The sequence below is a fragment of the Triturus cristatus genome, chromosome 11 (assembly GCF_964204655.1).
Source record: "Triturus cristatus chromosome 11, aTriCri1.1, whole genome shotgun sequence".
In the NCBI taxonomy this organism is placed as follows: domain Eukaryota; kingdom Metazoa; phylum Chordata; class Amphibia; order Caudata; family Salamandridae; genus Triturus; species Triturus cristatus.
The window spans coordinates 787,690,707-787,712,065 of NC_140594.1; the positions used below are offsets into that span (position 1 = coordinate 787,690,707).

At 42.2% G+C, this 21,359-nt stretch overlaps 1 protein-coding gene across 1 annotated transcript in view; it reads left to right on the top strand.

The window, feature by feature from the left end:
• The window catches only part of DAW1 (dynein assembly factor with WD repeats 1), a 151,127-nt gene that overhangs the window by 72,912 nt on the left and 56,856 nt on the right, over positions 1–21,359 (top strand). Inside the window, exons 6-9 of the mRNA XM_085634505.1 lie at positions 1,321–1,420; positions 5,498–5,605; positions 16,508–16,614; positions 18,390–18,492. Of these exons, the coding sequence (XP_085490631.1) occupies positions 1,321–1,420; positions 5,498–5,605; positions 16,508–16,614; positions 18,390–18,492 (418 nt within the window). The remainder of the gene's footprint in view (positions 1–1,320; positions 1,421–5,497; positions 5,606–16,507; positions 16,615–18,389; positions 18,493–21,359) is intronic.

The window sequence follows — 21,359 nt, forward strand, 5'->3', positions numbered from 1 at the left end:
TCCCAAACAGGGTCATCCGAACACAAGAAACCCAGGGGGATTAAATGGATTGAACCCATCTCCAAGTTTTCCAAAAATCTTTTATTTTTTAAAAAATGGTTACAATGTTAAAATGTCAATACACTTCCTATCTGTCACAGTTTTATGCAAAACAATTGAGTAAAACAGTTAATTAATACAATAAATGTAAAATCCACAATTACAATCAGTTTACACAATATACTATGACATAAAAAGAGAACAATGGTTAGACTGTATACTTTGTCTTTCAAAGGAACATATCCTATGGGACAGTTTAGAAACCTGGCCTGGATATTCTCATTTTCGTATCTGCAGGTCCAAATTTTCCCTTGGATTATGTACAATGATGTGTCGACTCGTTTCGATGGGTTTGATTATTATTCCATCTTATCAAGACAATATTTAGTTAGTTTCTCTCTGTATTCCTTATTGTATTGCTTGGTTTATATGTCGTCTTGAGTCAAACTTTATAAGTGCGTTCAGTTCTACTGATTAGAACTGTTTTTGATGCATTCTTTTGAAAGACAAAGTATACTGTCTAACCATTGTTCTCTTTTTATGTCATAGTATATTGTGTAAACTTATTGTAATTGGGGATTTTACACTTATTGTTTTTATGAATTGTTTTTATCAATTGTTTTGCCTAAAAATGTGATAGATGGGAAGTGTATTGAAATTTTAACATTGTAAACATTTTTTTAATAATAAAAGATTTTTGTAAAACTTCAGTGCTATTTAGCATTTGATTCAAATATTAGGTGGGATTTTCCTTAACGAATTGTATTATTGTGCGCCTCGTAAGGTACGGCCTAGTTGTGAGTTGAACCTTGTATCCTGTTCCTTGCATAACCCAAGGGAATATTTGTTTTACTTGTCAAGAGTACCCTACTCCCTTGGCTACAACAAGGGGTCTCTCTCTCCTTTTGACATACATGGAACCCATTTCCTACAGTCTCCTCTTGTATGCCGTGGAAGGATAACAACTCATTCAGCTAAAACACTCCAAGGCCAAAATGGTCCTTGGCGGGACACATACAACATGAGGGAGGAAAGCCATTGACTCAAGAGTAAGCAATTGAGACATACAACAAAACACCCAATCATGTGGAAGAGGTCGACCCAAAACCCACTTTAAACACATGTTATGTATTGGAAACAGTAGGTATTCCTATAGACCGCTAAAGCTGTTTGTATCCCATTGAAACCCCCCAGCGTGTATTCCTTCAAACAAATATACATGTTTGGCAGGCTTATGATTTTGTTCATTGTCTGAAATTCTTTTTTTCTGTAATACTTTAGAGACAAAATTGCCACTGGATCCTTTGACAAGACCTGCAAGTTATGGAGTGCAACAACAGGCAAATGTTTTTACACCTTTCGTGGGCACACTGCGGAAATCGTATGTATTTGGTTTCTTTCTCTAAAGCTTTTATCCATTGTTTTATGTCTATCCCATTACTGCACTGGTTTAACTGAGCGTGAATGTGTTATTTTCAGATTTTTTTGAATTTTTTATATAATGTGTTATTGATTTGTAAACATATGGACTTTATGCTTTCCTACCATGACCATGATTTATATGTTCGCCCTTTCTTGATTTTTCTGGGAGATGCTTTCACTTAATACCATGCCTTTGTTCTATATATTTAACCATTCCTCATCATGCATGGTTGCCTGTTTGCAATTTACAGGATAGATCTGCTGCAGCGTGTCTGCTCTTGCAATGCCCACCGCTCACCTGCCTCTGTCAAGGGAATGGAAGCTGCCATAAGTCAGTATTGCCTCAACATAAAAAACAAGAAATAAATCAGACGTATTTAAACACAAAGTAGAATTGCTGGCCGGTTGTCCCTGTAAACTCACATAAGGGCTTTGTTAAAGCAACATAGTCGCAGCCTGCCTGACTGTAGCATTCACACAGAGCCTGAAGGTGGCGCTGCTCACTAGATAGTTATGTAGGCATCCTCTCTTAAGAGCGCATTGTAGCTTTCCACTCGCATTGCTATGATCACGCGGATTAAGTGTTATAGCAATATTGGCAGGATTTTATGCAGGGCACAAGTCCTATAAAAAGAAGTGGGGGACTGACCAAGCTAGACACTATGCAAGTGACATCATGATGCGTGCCATCACAGCACATGATGTCCCGACCTAGCACTATAAAAGAAATAAAATAGTGCTATTTTAATTCTTTGTGTAAATACTGGGACAGACCACCCCATCTGAGTCTGACAGTGTCTGCACTTATGTACAGGGACAGAACAAAGGCAAAAGCATGCATCTCTTAAGTAGCTGTGAAGAGATAGCAAGCTGTGTGCCTTTGTTTCCCTCTGTGGCATTTACATTTGTGTGAGGTTCCAGGCCGCCTCCAGTCCAGATATTCAAACAAAAGGAGGCCTGATGGTCCCTCAACGTCGGCCTGGCTGGAGGGCAACAACAAAAAACCACCTCTCGCTGCCTGCACGTTGCTGCTGGGAATAGAAAGCAGATAATGTGCAGGCGCTTCTGAACTTGTCCCGGAGTCTTACACCAGGACAAGTCTGCATATTTCTGTGGGTTACAACTTCTTGCCAGGGGGGACTGGGTCCACCCTGTGAAAGTAGTGGGTGGACGCCGTGTACCCCCGACTCGTGCCGTGATTTTATGAGATGTTCATACCCCGAAAGTTCTGAGGTGATCCTGGGCAGGGTGATACTGCTAGATGGGCTGCACTCCAGCCCACTTGATCAGTCGGTGGCTTGCACATCATGTCTGGTGAGGACTTTGGAGCAGTAAGGAAACTCCTTCGAGTCCAGGAGACGTCATGTTTACTTCAGACTTGCCCATAAAAGAGTAATAAACCTTCCTCATGGGTGTGTACTCACGTCTTGTTGAGTTGTTTGGGTCCTCTGCTTGAAGCTAGCAATAGGACAAGAAGTGGTAGGAAAACTTCTTGAGATCTGATCCCCTTTGATTATAATAGTTGAATTGAAAATTCTAGATTAATAACGATCAATTCCTGAAGTACTGTGAGAGTGCTCTAAAACGTTTTAGAGTGATCCTTGCTGAAAAAGTAACATCTAGAGCAGGAGCGCGAGACAGTAACATTTTAACATTTCTGAGCACCTCGCAGCGCTGAGCTCACGCTGTGAGTCGAGACTCCTCAAAGGTATTGTTGCTGCCCCCAAGTGAGTCCCGGAAGAGTATGGTGCTGGTCCAGCAGCTGCCAGGAGCAGATGATTGGTGCAGCGGAGATGCGGGCACGTGAGACACAAAGTATCCCCCCCCTCAGTATGCATGTAGTGGCAGTAGAATAGCACCACACACTGCTGCTCCTCAATGACTGTGTTCCTATACAGCTGGCAATATGTTGAAGAGGTGCATCAAACAATGAGATAGAAGATACCAAAACAAGGAAGAAAAGCTACTTTTCTGGCTGTGTGAGTGCTTGGGGTGAGCATGGGTCACCTTTTCTGAGCAGTTTACTGATAAGACTGTGCTGACTGTCTTGAATGGAAAGTTGGCTCCTACTTAAGAGGAGCGGTATTGTGAAATGAAACACTACTGAGGTCCATAGAGATTTCATCTAGAATATGCACTTTAATATGCCTGGTATGGGGAGCTGTAGAAAACGAGGAAGGCACCCTCAGAGGCATGTACCTTCTCTTTGGCCCATGACAGTGCTGACACTGAGGTTAAGCTGTGATATGGGCAAAACGAAAGGAGAGTCAAAGGCACTTTTTGATGCTCGCCAAAGCTGCATCAAGTAGCCTTGTAGAGGAACAGTAAGATGGCAGTCCCATATGTGATGCACGCATGGTATGTGTCTCCAATGGAGTGTTGGCCTTAACGCCTCATCTGAAATACTCAACAAACATTTTGAGATTTGAACTTTTTTGGACATAAATGCGGAACGCGAGATACAAATATTGTGATCCCAGAAACTCTCAAAGAATGCGTGCTGTCTTTCATCAATCTTCTCAAATGACACCCCAAACCTTCAAAGCATGTGTGCAATGGCATACCTCCTTTTCAAGCCGAGACCTACCTGTTCTCTTTGAGTAGATGCCAAGTGGCACTCGTAATCGGAGAGCCTCTTTACCGCCCCGACTCAATTCAAATCTCCTTCAAGGATAATGACAGTGTACTGGTAGGAGGAGATCCCCTATTCCCTGTACATGTGGTGCTCGAGCATCAATGGCCTCCACTAATATTTTAAGTCTCTTGCCTACCCCCGATTGGCCCTGGCAGTCTCTGGTGTGTTCACACGCAGCAGTCTCCGCGGATGCAGTATTGATCATATCATTGATGGATCTGTCTGTGGTGTTCCACCTGCCTTTTCACTGTTAGTGACCGTCGCTCTCATATATACACTGCTCTCAGCACAGTCGCCCCATTGGCACACTCAACTTTGGGCCTGACCTGTATGTTACGAGTGGGAGTGGGTATGAGCGTGAAGTGCACTCCAAGAGGGAGTGGGCCATTGCCAGTGTCGCCACCTCAATTGCAACCCACAAAAAAAGTGCAAACTCTTTCAACTGCTGTAAAAAGAAAATGGCAGTAAAGAAAGACTCCATAATCATAACTGACCTTTGGTTCTCTCAATAGTTGTAATATGGACCCATCCAAAATATGATTAACACTTGAAGTAAGCAATAGGTGAACTAGATGTACTTATTGCCTCTCTGCCTATGTAAGCACGAACTCCTACCAACAGCTAAGGCTGTCTCTTACCAAATGCATCCAGGTATCGTGCAACATAGAGGACCAAACCCATGATATTTTCTCACGATTGTGAACTGCTCTTCAAGGAGTCTCACACTCTTACATATAGGGAAACTGTCCTGTTGCTGTAAGGCTGGCAATGATCTTCACTGGCCCAAAATGCATCACATGTAAGGGTGGCTCATCAGTTTTCTTTTAAGGTCTACTGAAATGTTTAGATTTTATTGAAAAAAAACAAATCTACTTGTATCTCATTGGCTCTTTTAATATTCGTGAACATTTAATAGAAAAACAAGCTCATGCCTTCCTAAAGGAGGTGGAGAGTTGCAAAGAATACAAGATAAATAAACCCAGATGACATGAATCTGGGGAACACACATTTCCCAAGTAGATTGAAGTACTTGAGAGCCTACTGACTCGTGCTTCCTTCCTTCCCGCTGTTTTTCAGTCATCATAGCAAAGCACATACAATCAAAAACAGCAAATAAGTTGTCCCACGATACTGAAAGGATCATCTTCGCTACTATAAAATGTTTTTTGCAACTTTGGTTTATTGGGCTCTAGTTAATCCTGGTGTTTAGAGCCATTCCATCAGATGGGATATGTGTGCATTGTTGGCAGAACAGCTACTTCGCAGCAGTGATTGGACGAGTGATATTATAAATTAAATTTACAGGAGTGATTCCAAACTTAGCAGCATAAAAGCAGTACGCTAAGAGAGAGCAAGTTCGTGTATGCAACATTTAGCCTTCGTTATTTTTCTTTCTTTCAGGTATGTCTATCCTTCAACCCCCAAAGCACCCTGGTCGCAACTGGAAGTATGGACACAACAGCTAAGCTGTGGGATATACAGACCGGAGAGGAATTTGTCACGTTAAGTGTAGGTTTTCTTCCTCATACTGGTTAGTCATGGTGTTAATACGTGTGAGATTCAACTTTCTTTCATGAACTTCTTGCTGGAACTCACTTCCTAAAATACTAACTAGATTTATCAGCAGTGGTGGTGCGTCCATTGGGGGCGTTGCCCCACTAATACCACGGGCCGAAATTCTTCGTTCTACTTCTCCGACGCTAATTCCAATCAGGACTCCTGATTGCAATTAGCGTCTCTGCGTCAGAGAAGTAGAACGAGGGACGCTGGGGTGGGGGCGGGGCTGCGGCAGCACTCAGGTAGTTGAGTGACAGGCCAGCCGCGCACTAGAGACAGTCATACAGTTCAGTTGCAGTCCCAGCAATAGTGCGCATGTTCGTTTTTGGGCTGATAATTTTTACGATCAGCCCGAACATGCGCACTCTAGGCTGCACATTAGGAGACCGAGGGTTGGATGCCGCAGCCCCTGGTCTCCTAATGAGCAGGGAGTAAAACCAATCCTGGCGGCACTGCTGGAGCAGCGTTAGTAGAGGGGTTGGCACTGCAGTGACGTCGCGGCTGTTCCTGTTGCTCCTGGTCCGGGGTCCCTCGCTCTTCAACACTCGTGCAGAGGCGGCGCAGACCGGTACGGAATGGTAAAATATTTTTTGCGATGCTCAACCGACAAATACTGCATTCGATGTCTTTCCTTGTCGTGATGTGAAGTGGTTGTGCCTGTGTGTTGTTTAAACACGCGTGCTCTAACACTGTGGGATGTGCAGATGCCTTCCCATGTTGTGATGTGAAGTGGTTGTTGGTGTTTTGGGCCGCCTGTGTTGGTTGAACTTGTGTGTCCCAACACTTTGTTGAGTTACCGTACAGTTTATATTCAACAATACGGTCTTAATTTGTGAAAAGAGTGGGGATTGCAGAAATGCGCATCAACCTACGGGAGAGTCTGAGAGATGTGCAAGTGTTTCACCGCATTGAGGTTCTTTTGGTTCACTGGCAATGTAGTCTTTGTAACCTTTGCTAAATATGTTCCCCATAATGTTTTTAACTTGTATGTAAGTAGGTTTACTGCCAAGTAGTTATCCATATTTGTTGAAAATACGATACAGAGTAAGTGTTGAGATCCGTAGGTATGCTGTAAAGTAGATATTCTGCAACAAGTGATTGGATCACCTTGCCGAGTATTATTGATAGCTTAGCATTTACATGAATACAAGCGTCGTGAATATGGATGTCTGGTCTTAGTGTCAGAATTGATTTGCGGCTACAGAAGGTTTCCAGGCCTCGGCAAACTTGCTTGTTGTGATTGTAAAATGGTTTTCTGGTTGATGGCACAGCGCAAAAATATCACAGGCCACTTTTGATAAACTCGTTAATGATGCTCTTGTTTGGTGAAACACTAATCCCTCTCGCTTGCTGTGTTGTATCGTTTCTGTCCATCTACGGGAGACTTTTGTGGTCAGGTGAGGCAGCTCGCGGTGATGTGCAGGACATGTAGTGCGCGTTTTAGGTATACATAATTTAAAAGTCCTCGTCAGAGTGTGAACCGGTCAGTGAGAAGTTCAAGTGATGTGGAGATTAGACAGTGACGTCACCAACGTGACGAGGACGGAACAGCATAAAATGTAAAAGAGTTGATGAGATTAAAACTACTCACCTCATAAACAAAAATGCAAACTCGTAAACGTGCAACTTCCCAAAAAGCCCGGAGTTTAAATCCGACCTAGAGCGTCCCCACTTCCAGTTCCACAGGGTCTGCATTTTGTAATGACTGTGGGGCTGTGACTCGCTGCCAGTGTTCTGTGCTCTGATTAGTTAAGGCCCTGCTGTGTAACCAAAAGTCTGTGAGTAGTTTCCGATTATTTGGGGGTACAGATGAGTCTTGAGATCTCCCAGTCGGCAGTCAAGTTGGATGTGGGGTGTGCTCTCAGGCAAGTATGGCTGTATGTTTCTTCTCACGCCGTCTCCCTGCTTCCCTCTTCCTTTCTGTCTTTCTTGTCTCACTCCTTCTGTTACTCCCCCTCCCTTTCTATCTCTTTCTTTCTCGCTGACTGTGTGCTCGCACTGTCCTTTCTCTTCCTCTCTCTGCTTCCCTCTTCTTTTCTGCTGTCTCTCTCCTTCATTTTCTATCCTTCTATCTCTTGATCGGTGCTGGGCCGTAACTATGCGTCTCACCCTGTCTATCTCCTTGCCCTCTCCTTTCTCTGTCTTTCTCTCTCCCTCTCTTACCCCTCTGTTCCCAATTCTCTCCCCAATCGTTCATGTCTTTCTTAGCCTCCCTTTCTCATCGTACTCCCTTTCTCCTGTGGCCCCTCTCTCTTTTTCTGCTCCTCTGCACTATTTGCCCACTCTTTTGACAAAATATCTCTGGGGGAGGAACCCCCCTGAAGCCTCCGTAGGTGGTTTGAATCCCTCGCTGCAGTGCAGTACGATAATTGTTTCATGGCTCACCACTTTCAAATGTCACCAGCCGCCACTGTTTATCAGTTGTAAATTAATTTGAGAACATATCCTTAACGTTAGCTACGGAAGTTTACATTCTGGATTAGAAGACGTTACCCAACATACATTATCACCACCTTTCTTAACTGGTGACCGACCACGCACATGTCCAGTTGCTGCATCTTTATGTAGAGCTACATGTGGAGAAAAAGAAAATACATTTCGATTTTTTTTTTCTATAAACACTTTTGTTTGAATTTTTTTTTATCAAACACACTTCCGGGAGGAGAATTGACGCATAACTGCAAATGCTTACAGAATATCAAAACATCATTGCATTTGATTTCTGTAGATAAACTGATTGTTCTGTTCTCTGACAGTGGACTTTTCATAGATCAAATAGATGTAACTGTAGAAAAAGAAGGGAATTTCAGAGCCTTGCGCTTTGCACTACAGACACTTTGATTGTGGGATTCTTATGTAGTTTATTCCAGCGGTGTGATGCGCCTGGAGGAGGCTTCCTCGAGGCCTTTGCTCATGCCTTGTACATTAATTTCATTTGTATCACAGTGGCAGATCAAGGGCCACCATAAGCGGTTCTACTTGAATGCAGTAACTGCTTTTGGTCTGAAATGTATATTTAAATTAGCCACCGCGATGGACTCGAGATTCCCTTCGTCCTCCACACATTCCTGATAATTGTGCAATATGTGGAGGGTTATTTGAAAAAAATCGTAAGGGATAGAAGAAGGCTAGTTTGCATTCTAAACAAAATTGGCTTTACATAAAAACAATGCAAGCTGCAACAGTATGACAAATAATTGATGCCTGGGGTAATTGTCACATTAAGAGGGTATATTGTCCTGACACCGGAACCATTCTTAAAGTAAAAAAACACATTGCTCCACCTATGCTGGCAAACTCCTTTGCTGAAGTCGTTTGAAGAGGAACATTTTGTCTCTATTATTCCTGCAATATAAAGATCGAAGGGTAAGGGTAAGGCGTAAGTTCAGTTTCCTTAACAGGATGAGTCCTGTTAATGGATCCCTCCACCTCTACACTCCATGACAGTCAACCCAGCTCACTGTGCTAGAGCTGCCCTCCCTGGGCTGTAGTCTAGTCCATTTCCCATGTCCCTGTCCTAAGCTGGACCCATACGTGTCTGCTCTCCGCTTCAGTATCAGTGAAACCAGCAGGCACGTCCTTTTGAACCATGGGCCTCAGTGGCTATTCCGCATGGTATGTTTGACATCAGCAGTGTGATAAGCTACTCGGTATGGCGGATGCTACTTCTTGGCTCTAGCAAAGGTCTGCATTATCTGGATAGAACATTTGCAGAACCCCTCTCCCAAGAGCGCAAACACTGCCTATACGAATCTATGCATATGGGGTTCACATGAGAAGCTCATTTACGGGCTACATGATCAGCTCTGTGTTTCAAGGAATCGGGGTGGGGGGGCATTCATTTCTGAAAGAACACTGCCTTCCTTCCTTTTGAACAACACAGCTGAAATTATTATGATTGGTACCCTGGGCACTGAACTAGATTCATATAAAACAAATTGTGAGCAATAGTGTGTTCTGTGTTCTTTCCACGGCGTTAGTATTAAGTTATCACACTCTCGCTTTACACTACAGCTCTTAGCTTCTAGATTCTCTCTTTTTTGTAGAAGTAAACCTACTGTTTAACCTCTGCCACTGTAATGGCCCCTCCCTTCCTCACTACCCCATACCCTTTACTTCCCTGTCTTCTCAACTCGCTCTCCTTTTCCCCATTCCTTACTCTCATCTTCATTTACACCTATATATACACTGTATTTGCTCTTCACACCTCTACTGTGCCCCTCTTTGCAAATGTACTAAATACAGAAACATGCGTTCAGAGTTTTAAGGAAGACTTGTTCAAAATAAGGCACAGAAGAGAATAGGAATACCAATTTGCTCCCTCCCTCCAATTTTAGTCTTACAGTGACTTGAAATATCATAACAGTTCAATACATTCAACGTTGTACCTACATTTTAATGTGAGAGGAGTGTGAGAACTATGCAATATTTTTAAGTGAATAATAATAATTAGCAAGTCAGCAGGACCCTCAGCCATGAGAGGGAGCAACTGGTCTGCTAGTGCATGTTCTACCCCGACCTCTGTATGGCAATTTGGGTGTGCCAGAAAGCCATTTGCCACACTGTGTCCCGTCACACCCTATTTCTGCAAAGATGGAACAGTTGCTTTACTATAGCATTTCAACAAGCAGAACAGTAATGGAGCTAAAACACAGCTTTATCAGATTATTTTTGTGACCTTTAATGTCAAGATGGGCTCTCCGTCCACACCTCCTCTGCGATGAGGAAAGCTATCTATGTGGAGCTTGAAAGTGTTCAAAGTGATCAATGAAATGCTATCTCCCGTAAGACCAATCTTCAGCTTGACCTGTTCACACAATTGGAATCACGTTCAAGTTTCTTCAAAATCACACAGAATGCTTCTTTCTGTTAGAGAATTTATTTAAGAAAAATAAGCTCAATCGGAGAGCTTAGTGTGTAGTTCTGATGCATTTCTGTAAGCCTTCTTGAAGATGTGAGAGACTGGATTTACACAAGATCCCTTCATGTAAGTTCCCTATAAAAAGTCCCATAATTTTCTTTGATGGATGCTCTTAGGGAAATGAATGGGATATTTGCCAGGACCACTACGGTTGTCTTACATATATATATATGCTTTATTCGATCAAAAGTATGATCATTGACATTGTAAAAAACAATACATCATGATAAAAACATTTAATATTACGTTAAAAGAATGTGCTTTAAAATATCCAATAAAATGCAATGTTATAGGCCCCTTAAAAACATAATGAGCAGGATCAAACATAGAAGCAAGAAGAGCTAAAAAGGTGCAACAATGTTCAGAGACTGCATAACACATTTTGATCTCCTCCACCAGGCAAATAGCAGGAATCTCGAAATAGCAAACACCAGCCATCTTGTGGTATCTGATTTAAAGATGCGTGTGGCTTCCAAAGGGCACCTAATGGAAAGCATGCGACAGACAGGAGCTATCCAGGTTCAGCATAGGAGGGACAACTATAAAGAAAGTGCCCAAGTGTCTCAGGGGCACTGTGGCAAGAAGGGCACGTTGGATTGGCCAGCACATTACCCCAGCAACTTCTCCTTGCATTTAAGGGAATTGTTCCATATCTAAGTTGAGTATACAGTGCACGTGCTTGTGGTGGTTCAATATCGTCCAGGAAAGTTTTGAGACCAAAACTATCTTTAACATTAAAAAACCTCACGGTTAAAGTGCCATGTGCATTGCATTCTATGTTTTCCAAAGCCATCAATCCCCAGAACCTTTTTTTGACAAGGGGGGCAATAGATTTAATAATGGTCCCAGGTTCCTCCCAGAGCTGTCCCAGCCCTAATTTAATGAACCACGCCTTAATCTTGTTGAACCACTTAATTCAACCTGTTTGTTTGTGCAGGGCAATCAACTCAACCATGGCCTCCTTCAGCGGGACCCGAGTGTTACTTGTCCAGGCCCTTATCCAGAACAGGAGTGCCCTGAGAATTGCAAAATGTTCAATAGGTTTTAAGCCAAGATCTAACCTGAGCGGCAACAGTGGTGTGTTTACTGGAAGGTTCATTATGGCTCTGATAAATTTATTTTCTGCGAGGGTTAGATCCGTCAGGTTTCCCAGCCTCCATAGCTACGGTTGTCTTGTTTTTCTTTTTTTTTTTTTAAAGTTTTATTTTCAGCACCAAGCCAGTTAGATGATGTATACTCTCCTTCAACAACAGTGTTTTTTGCTTTTTGGGAGTTGTATATAGCGCAAACTTGACCCGAAAGTCTCAGGTATCAGAACGCTTTACATGAGCACCAGTTGTGTTACACAAGAACACATTCATTTTTTGTTGTTGTTAGGCACAGGGAGATTAAGTGATTTGCCCAGAATCACAGGATGTTGAGTGTCGGTGCCGAGACTCGAACCCGGTTCCCTGGGTTTGAAGTCCACCGCCCTAGCCGTCAGACCACAGCGTGTCCCCAGGTGTTGTTGACTGACAACAATATGGAACATTAGCAGTATTTCATAATCCCACCCTAAAAAATACCCTAATCCTTTCAAAACCTAGAGGCCCTTTATATGCCTCTAAGCACAACTATAACACTTGCCATTAATCCATACCCTACATAATGCTCATCTTTCCCAAAGCATGTCTCTAACCCTAGACGTAATCTTGTTCATAACCCCATCCTCGATACTAACTCTACATTTTAACGTAGCCAAATGCAATCTCAATTCCATCCCTAACCTCAAGCATAACCCTACAATGCTGAAATCGCTAGTTACGAAATATAACAATTTTGATGTGTGACACATATTATTCAAAAGAAATATCCTTATGTTTAATTTTTTTTGTAATTGGTTTCTTTACATTTATTTTTTCATTTTCACATAATTTGTTTTTGTCTTAATCCTCACTAACCCCACAACCTCCCCCTGATTAAGGAGCCTCTTTTTCTCATACATTTTCTGGTTGAAGAATGTGGATAAGCAATTGGCTTAGAGTCATCAGTCACTGTAAAAAATGTGTGCTCTGGAAAGCCCAACGCTGGTCTCCACATTTTGCTAATAGCCAGGAGAAATATATTAACAAAATGTCCTCTGATCTGTTCAATATCCCTATGTTTCTTTGGACATATTCAGCATATGTACATTTAATCTAAGCACACCACCCAGACTGGTGCCGAAAGTATAGAAGTTTCAACTGCATCAACCGTTGTTTTAAATCCCCGATTTCATCATTTTACAACTCTAAAGTCCGAATTCAATTTTCGATTGATAGTACACATCCCAACAAAGTTCCACACACACATTGTTAGAGTACCAGAAATGTGTTTATTTTAGATACATTGCATAGTCATTCCATACAAAATCTTAAATCTCTTGGAAAAGCACTTTTTGGTTGGATGTGATATTATAAGAGAGCTCCTACAACCATTATTATTGTTTTTACCTGGTACTTGTATATTTTTATTTACTTTCTCCTTTACAAGCTAATTATTTGAAATAGTCTCTCAAAAGTGGCAATTGATTCAACTTCCTTGAGTTTTACTGTTGGTTTGATGTTCATTGTGATACCCTTCCAAGTTTCCCCGACACCCTTCTCTTTAGTCACAAACATTGATTATGCCAGGGATGGGTACAAGGCAGATATTTAGTTTTATTTATTTTAATTAACCCCTGTCAAGCATACATATGTGCATTATAGCATTTAGGGGCTTTCCCTGTAATGTAGCAGAGATAATTTCTTACACCTTTTTGACATGCCCTGCTGACTTTTCCCGTGGAGACCAGGTCAACCAACTGTTCATTGTGTGCATGTGGGATAAGAATTGTACGACATGGGTAGGTGTCCGTTTAGAGCAATTGCCAGGTTATGACCATTGCTCTTTTGGGCTCGCCTTCGGCACACTGAAGAGCTTACCAATTATGCTGCAGCTCTAACGGAGGTAATGAAGTTGGACGTAAACTTTAAGGTCAAATGGCTATCGTATGTAAAGAAAGTTATGATACAACTTGGTTTGAGAGATGCATGGGCCAGTCAGGTTCCCCCTAGCAAAGCGGAACTCAAGAGATACTATTGGGATTGGATTGACAGGCAAGAACTTTGCAAGCCAATGTTGGGTAGACTGACAGGGGAGTTCTTCCTGTTCAAACACACTAGAAGCTTTGAACGTTATTTAGATATGATCCAGGTCCCACGAGATAGGACTCTATACATCAAGTTTAGATATGGCACGCTCCCTGTTAACATTCGAAAGGCAAAGTGGTGCAAAGCCGAGGACATGACAGAGAGTTGCCCATGCTGTGGTGCTCTGGTGGAGTGTGATGCCCATGTCCTGTTTGCCTGCCCTGCCTACAATAAAGCTAGGAGTAAATGGTTAAAACCAATATGTAGAGGCATGGGCACGCGCGATCACCGGTCTGCTATGCATATTTTAAAATCTGATTCCAGCGTCCTATTTTCCTGTGGAGTGGCCACATTTTTAGCCCAAGCTTGGCAAATTAGGATTAGAGCCCAACGAGGTGTGACCTTACTATAGATTTTATGTCCCATTATTTGTGATTAAAATCTTTTACTATTTTGGAACGTTTTACAATCTTTGAACATTCTTAATCACATAGATAGCTCTTGCACTTTATACATTGTTTACTGCGAGGGATTATGCCACTTTATGTATATAGTGTTTCAGATTTAAGCTTAAACCTTTTATGAAATTGGTCTCGTATGCTGTTTTTTAACTTTATGTCAAGAGTCTTTTTGCACCCATTTGTACTGTATTGTAAAATTTTATCAAACATTGTTTTATTGTAAATATGTTACTCGAAGATTTTATGATACATGCTGTCAAATAAAGCTATATGATGATGATAAGAATTGAGAGACCTAAATGGGAGGATAGTATAGTTAGAAGTTGGTAGCTGGTCTCTACCCCATTGGTTGTCTTCATACTGCTTATTCACAGTCTTCAACTTTAAGTTTTAAATGAATCATTGTATTCTTTCTGTCATTATTCTCATCACCTTTGTTTTCTCCATGTTTCCACTACCAACTGAAACACAAGGTGGAGTCTCGACACAGTTGACACTTTAACTATGCGCCTTACTCCACAGTGCCATTTGCAGCCTTCATGTCCCATTGAATCTTATCCCTAGTGTGTGAAGTGTGTCCTGCATCTTGCCTTCCCTATGCCGAGTTTAACTCTGAAATATTACATTCCAATTGAGGCTCATCAGAATTGATATTTGGGACCTTGCACTTTGAGACGGGGAAGTCTATTTTGAGCTTTTCTTATTTCAAATACGCATGGTCTATTGTGAAAGCCATGCATATGGCTTAAGGTTCTCATTTGAAAGGAGTAGGTACAGAGCCCGCTACCTCCCCTCCATACCTTGGTTGTTAAAAGCTCAGGGGTTATGTCGTAGTTGAATAGGTATGCACACATACGTTTCACTAACTTTCCAGAACTCCCAGATGAAAGGGATGATAAATGAATGTATTTCGGCTTTACTAATTTCCCTCTGGAGAATGTGGGAGAATGTGGGAGTCCCATTTACTCAACATCTTCACTGTATTCAGCCTCTGTAATGCACATACTGTGCCATGTGCATCACTGTGAAAGTAAACCCTGGTCTTGTGCTCCCCCAACCATAGTATGTATGGCATGTTTCAGCTGGAACCACAGAACAATTCAGACTCTTCGTCACTTGCATTTTAATGGTCCAGCCTCAGCCCGTGCAGGTAAGATCGGTGGGTCCGGGTTGGGATTCAACAGACGACCACAAGGAACAATCAAATAAAAAATTAATTGTCCCTCGTCGTCTGTCCACCCCTCCCGTCCCCCGGCCCCACCCAGCGGCCCCAACGCCCTCCGCTCTTACCTGCACAGGCCGCAGATGTACTGGTCCTGGCACACATTGTGCAGCTTCTCTTCCTGCTTCCATTCTTCGACTCTCCTTATCGTGCTTGATGAGAAGTTCCTGCTAAGGAACAGTGTACTGGTGAAGAAGACTTACATCCAGGGCTGCCACCAAGCTTATTCACAATGTTTACAAATCACCATAGCTAAAAGGTTCATTATTCACAGACAGCCTTGGACCATCAGCTCTCCTCACAGACCTGTACAAACAGCCGAGAAGAACCAATTCTGTGTAAGTCACATTCTATAAGAACCTTGAATGAAAACCTTGGAAACAAGAAAGGGACACTACACGAGGAAGGGTGATTTGTGATTTTGCACATTTTGTGTTTGAAGGTGCACAAAATGAATTTGTTTATGAAAATACAAGTCCCTAGTAAGGTCCTCTGAAATTACCCTTGTAAGCTTTCCCTCCTGCAGATATTATCCTACAATTCTCTTTTGGACTGTGAGAACATCATCTTGTGCTCTGTCAAGTAGAAAACCAGGCTATATTTCACTTTACTGCGTATATATAACAGCAACGAAGCAGCAGTGCTGCTGTCACGGGACACCTACAGCGGGGCTTGAGTTAGCTGAGTTAGGGGTCTCAGCTTTGATAAGCTTCCATGGGGAACGTTCAGGTGCAGACATCTACATCTACAAATGTCCCTTTTTGCAATTTTTCCCTCCACAAAGGCTGCTCAAAAGTAATTATAGCTTCAGTGACTTTGTATCACGGTTAATATTTTATTCTAGATCTTACCCTGCTAATGTCTGTGCGGCTTATGCGATGTAATTGACTAAATATTAACGTTTCATGTTTAATCGTCTTTATTGAACATTACGAACTCCTTTTTCCTCGTTTCCTCGGAATGATAATTAGAGCGACCACGCTGTACTCTGATAGGCATTTCAAGCATTGACTATTGCACAAGATTAACATTAAGCTATTCTGGTTCATTAGACCTCTTGTAAAGGAGATCTGTTTTAAAGTATAATTATCTTTTTAACAGGGACATTCTGCTGAAATTATCTCGTTGTCCTTTAACACCACCGGCGAACGGGTGATTACAGGCTCTTTCGATCACACGGTGTCGGTGTGGGACGTGACCACTGGCAGGTAACAGCAGCTTCGAAGTCCTCTTAACCCACGCTCTGTGATGAAAAGACCCACTTGGCAGGCTCCCTTGGCATATTGTGTAAAGTAACATAACTGCACCCTGTGAACTGTAGACTAGAAAGGGAGAACGTTGTTGCACAGTGAAGACTTGCACAGCAGATGGTAATGTAGCTAAAAGGAACAAATCAACCTTCATGTTTTGCACTTAGGTTGCCATGATCTTGTGTTCTGCTAAGTGCTGTTTTTCAAATTATTCTCATTTTTTCATAAGTCTATTTTTCACTTCCGAATAAAATTAAGTAATTTCTGAAGACAAATGAAACTAGAAGAATTGTATTGAATTGTATTGAAAAAATGTTTTACAGTTATTTATTATGAAAAATGTAGGTGAGCACCCTCCATTATTTGTGGTGTCTGCGTGTCTGTCTCTTACACTTCATCAGCCAACACACTGCTGCGTGCTGCAACCCATAACACGATAACCTCACCTCAGTGTTAATAACGTACAATATGGAAACCCTTCTCACATAGGATCAAAATAAAAACAACATTCTTTAGCCACACACCTCATATGGTGTGACATGCTACTCATGTAGGCAAGCACTTCAGTGCTCCACATAGTGGTAGTAAGTGCTATATCAGTGTTGCAATACAATAAAATAAGGGCCATAGGTGTCCATAAACCATGTGCTAAGATTAGGTTCTGTGACTTGAACTCTCTATTCAGAAGAATCTATCCGATTTACTGGGCATGGTCCTCAGTTGGGGCAGTGGCTGGTGTCCATGACTTGCCTGTGGGTATCTGGGCCACTGTCTTGCAACCTGTGGTCTCCGAGCATGATAGTAAATTGAAAGAACAAAAGTAAACCGGGCTATAAGAAGACATGTTTACTGTAGGTTAGATTCATCTCCCTAGCCACTCAGTAATAAGTGGACTGAAGTTAAGGGCCTTTGATTGAAACAATAGATTACCTCTTTGTTGTCATAGGGAAGTAAAAAGGTGTGTGGTCTCATTTATGCTACATCTGACATTTTAATGAATCAATTTGGCATACCCTGGTTGGAAATCCCCAGTGCCCTGCTTGAGAATGAAAGGCTTCCATGTATGGTGATTTTTGTGGTGAGGATTGAGTGACTCAAGTGCTGGAGGTCTCCAGAAGGAGATATGGACTTTATTTTCTTAGACAATTTTTTGAGATCTTCACAAAACTTAAAATAAAAAAACTGGGTTGATTTCATGTGCCATGGTGAGGCACAAGTCCAGGAAGCCTTCCAACTTGCTCTTGGAATTAATTGGGGTTGTTGAGTTGTCCAACTGTAGATATCAAGGAAAGGGTGATGATTGGCTATAAATAGAGCCCGCTAAAACATGACAGCATTTCAGTCTTGCTATCGTCAGTTTTAAATGGTTCTGGATAATCCATTTGTCTACTGTTAGGAGGCATAGCCCTATCCTTGGAGTCAGTCAAGTATTGTAGCCTCAGGATGAAACGCACGTGGTGGGCATAGCTGTAGCTTGTAAGGCCAAACAACAGGATGGGGTAGGTAAGAGGGCCGAGATATAGGTTGAACAGGAGAGAATCCATGGAAGAGGTGGGACAGGAAGAGGTATGGCTAGGAAGGAGAAATAAATTAGACTTTCTCTGAGGAACAAGGAGATCGATTTTAAGACTCTATCCTACATACACATGTTAGAGTGCTGCTGCCTGAGGGTGGAATCATGTACTGTGTTGAAGTTCTTTTTGAATATAATTTATTTTCTTCTTTTTTTAAAGGAAGATGCAGACATTGATAGGACATCGAGGTGAAATCAGCAGTGCTCAGTTCAATTGGGATTGTTCGCTTATTGCTACCGGCTCAATGGACAAAACCTGTATGGTAAGAGACAGTGCTTAATGTGTAAAAAAAAATATGTTGTAGGGCCCAAGGTTTTGCTCAGAAAAGTACATCCGTCTCTATCAAACAGCTCAGTACTGAAAACCAAGTCTGCATAGACCTGATTCCACTTCAGTCCCTGTTAATCCACCACAAGACACACTCTGCCTCTTTATCTCACTCTTGCAGATTCTTTTTCATCCTTGAACTTCCCTTTGTCACTGTTTTTACATCTTTCTCTTCCCCCTTGTTTCCCATTTTATGTTTTTCTCTCTTGCACTGGGCCAAAGTCTGATGAAGAAAAATACGTGTTGGTCCACAACATGAGTGCCGGTGGGCCCTACCTGAAACCAGTGTCTCAAGTTAGGGAGTAGTAAGAGAGCAGGATCTTTAGAATGTTTTTTCTGAGAGCACGTTTGTCATCCTCTCAATCACACATGTTTAATTACATAGAGCTTATTGGTAATTGGAAGTTATTCTATGGTATTTAATTACTCAAAGATATACCATAATAACTGTAGTGTTCAAACACTTGGCCATTTACAGCAAGCACTGAGGTAACCATAAGTTAATTTTTTCTGAGCTCACAGCATGGATGAAAAAGATAAACATTTTACAAGAATACAAATTATAAGGATATTGCTCAGCCACAGAGTAATAATTTAATGGTTTTGTATGAGATGCCATTCCTTATTTCTGTATTTTAGTTTTAATATGTCTGAAAGCATGATAGAAGGCATAGAGATCCAGCAAATATAATGATTCATCAAACAAATAGAGAAGAGGCATAAAAGATGAGTGAACAGACGATTGTAGAGTCATCGTCTAGAAGTGACATGGCACATTGGAGCTGCTTGATGTGGTGCAATGCGTATTGCTCTATTTCAATGTGCAGGGGAGCGATGTTTAATGTTTAAATAATTGAATCATCATAAACATATGTAAATTATCTTGATAGTTTCAAACCCTTTCATTGACATTGGAATGGTTATTGTTTTTAAGACATCTTTTATTGCTTATGTCTTGATGTAAATAATAGGGAGTTGCTTGTTTTTAGAATTTTGTTGTCTCAAATTTGGGACTAAAACAAAGGATTTTGCCTGTCTGGCACATTAGAGCATTTATAGGTAAACAAGGAGAGAGAAGACTACAATTGCCAGTCAAGTTAGAAATTATGCCTCTCATGTCATAGCTAAAGTATAATAACAGGAGCCTGGTTGAAGGTGATTGTCTACTTTATTTTTCGGTGCTCAGTGTTTTCTCTAGCACAATTGTAGTTTAGTTTGAGAAATGAAACTTTTCTTGAACTGGATTCATTGTCATAATTCATTATATTGTGCAAACGTGTGCAATCACTCTCCTGGCTTTTCACTGTCCTGGCATATATTGAATTAACCCCTATTTCTTTGGGCCAGAGGCTTCCGGCTTATTGACAGGGTTGAGACCATTTATGATGGGTCTCTCTTTCATGCCGCAGCTGGCTTGTGAACTGCTCTGGTGTTTCCTCATGAGTCTAATTGGTTTGTGTACTTTGTTTGCCCATGGACTTTGTTGGAAAGGTTAGCAGTTAGTACTTGTATGAGACAGCCTGAGTGAACTGAGACTGTCAGCTCGACGATTCCTCGGGAACGGTTCGATACCAAAAGGGCTCCACCTCTCGACAGCCCCACCCTGAATGTTATAACAGCACAGGCGAATGGGATGGTCAAGCGGGGTAAGGAAAGGATGGGGTCTGCAGGGAGGGAGATCTGAAAAGCAAAGACCCTCAAAGATCAGCAATGGTTAGGATATCTGGTTCCTCTTATCTAAGCCAGTGAGCAACCCCTACCTGTAAAACAAATTCTAGCATTCCTTCCTTTTAGGCAAATCATGAAACCAACAGTTCTGTATTTTAGGTCTGTAATGATGGTGATTGCGCTAGGGAAAGGATAGGGGTACAAAGGGAGTCATAAAACCAGGAGCCCAAACAGACACGCAGCCATTGCTAGCTTTGCCATGCGCCAAGGAGCCATACACACTAGTACACACACTTTGTTCCACGTCACAGGGGAAGAGCAGAAGTCCGCCTCTTGAACCCCATGTTAAGGTAAACCAAACACAAATGATTAAAATATTTCTTTTGAAATCCGGATTAATAGTTCTGCATCATTTTAACAGTGATGTGCATAGCGCAAATCACCTCCTTAGTAGCCACACCTAGATACCTAAATCCTTGGTTGTATCTGTACAAAAATGTGGCGTGATACTCTCCTGGTAATGGATGGGTGTGGGCTTTAGCTGAGGCAAGGATCCCACTAGCAACGGAGGCTGAGTTAATATATGAAGAGCACATCTTGGCCCCCCCAAAAGGTGAACAACAAAAAAAGTCGGATGTCGTAACAACACCGGGATTTCCCGATCAAGGTGGTTCAAGTGCACCCTTACCCTAGTTCAGCTGGACAAAGGATCTGAAGCGTGGCCAGCGCTGCTGAGACAAGGAATAACCAGCAGCTTGTTCCTTGTTTGTGGCTGCCTTTAACCGGTCTTCCTGTTCCGGTAAAGACGCCACGTGATCGGGGCTGTAGCGGATACGTCCGCTAGGCATCATGGGAAATGTAGTTCCCGGTGTCCTGCGCCAAACGCAGATCGTGTTGCAGCGCCATTCCCTCGCCGACTCTGCCACCGCTGCTGAGCCCCCTCCGTGGGTCTACCACCCGGAGAGCCAGGACCAGGTTTCGCCGCCACGGGTGAATAGCGATGCGACCCCCTCGCCCTCAGGTACGTCTTTGTCTTTGGTCCCACCGGGATCACCCAGGTCGTCCCGAGACGTGTAACGGAGACATGTTTTAAGCTTTCAAAGGAGAATCTTTTTTGTATGGGAGGAAGCTTTT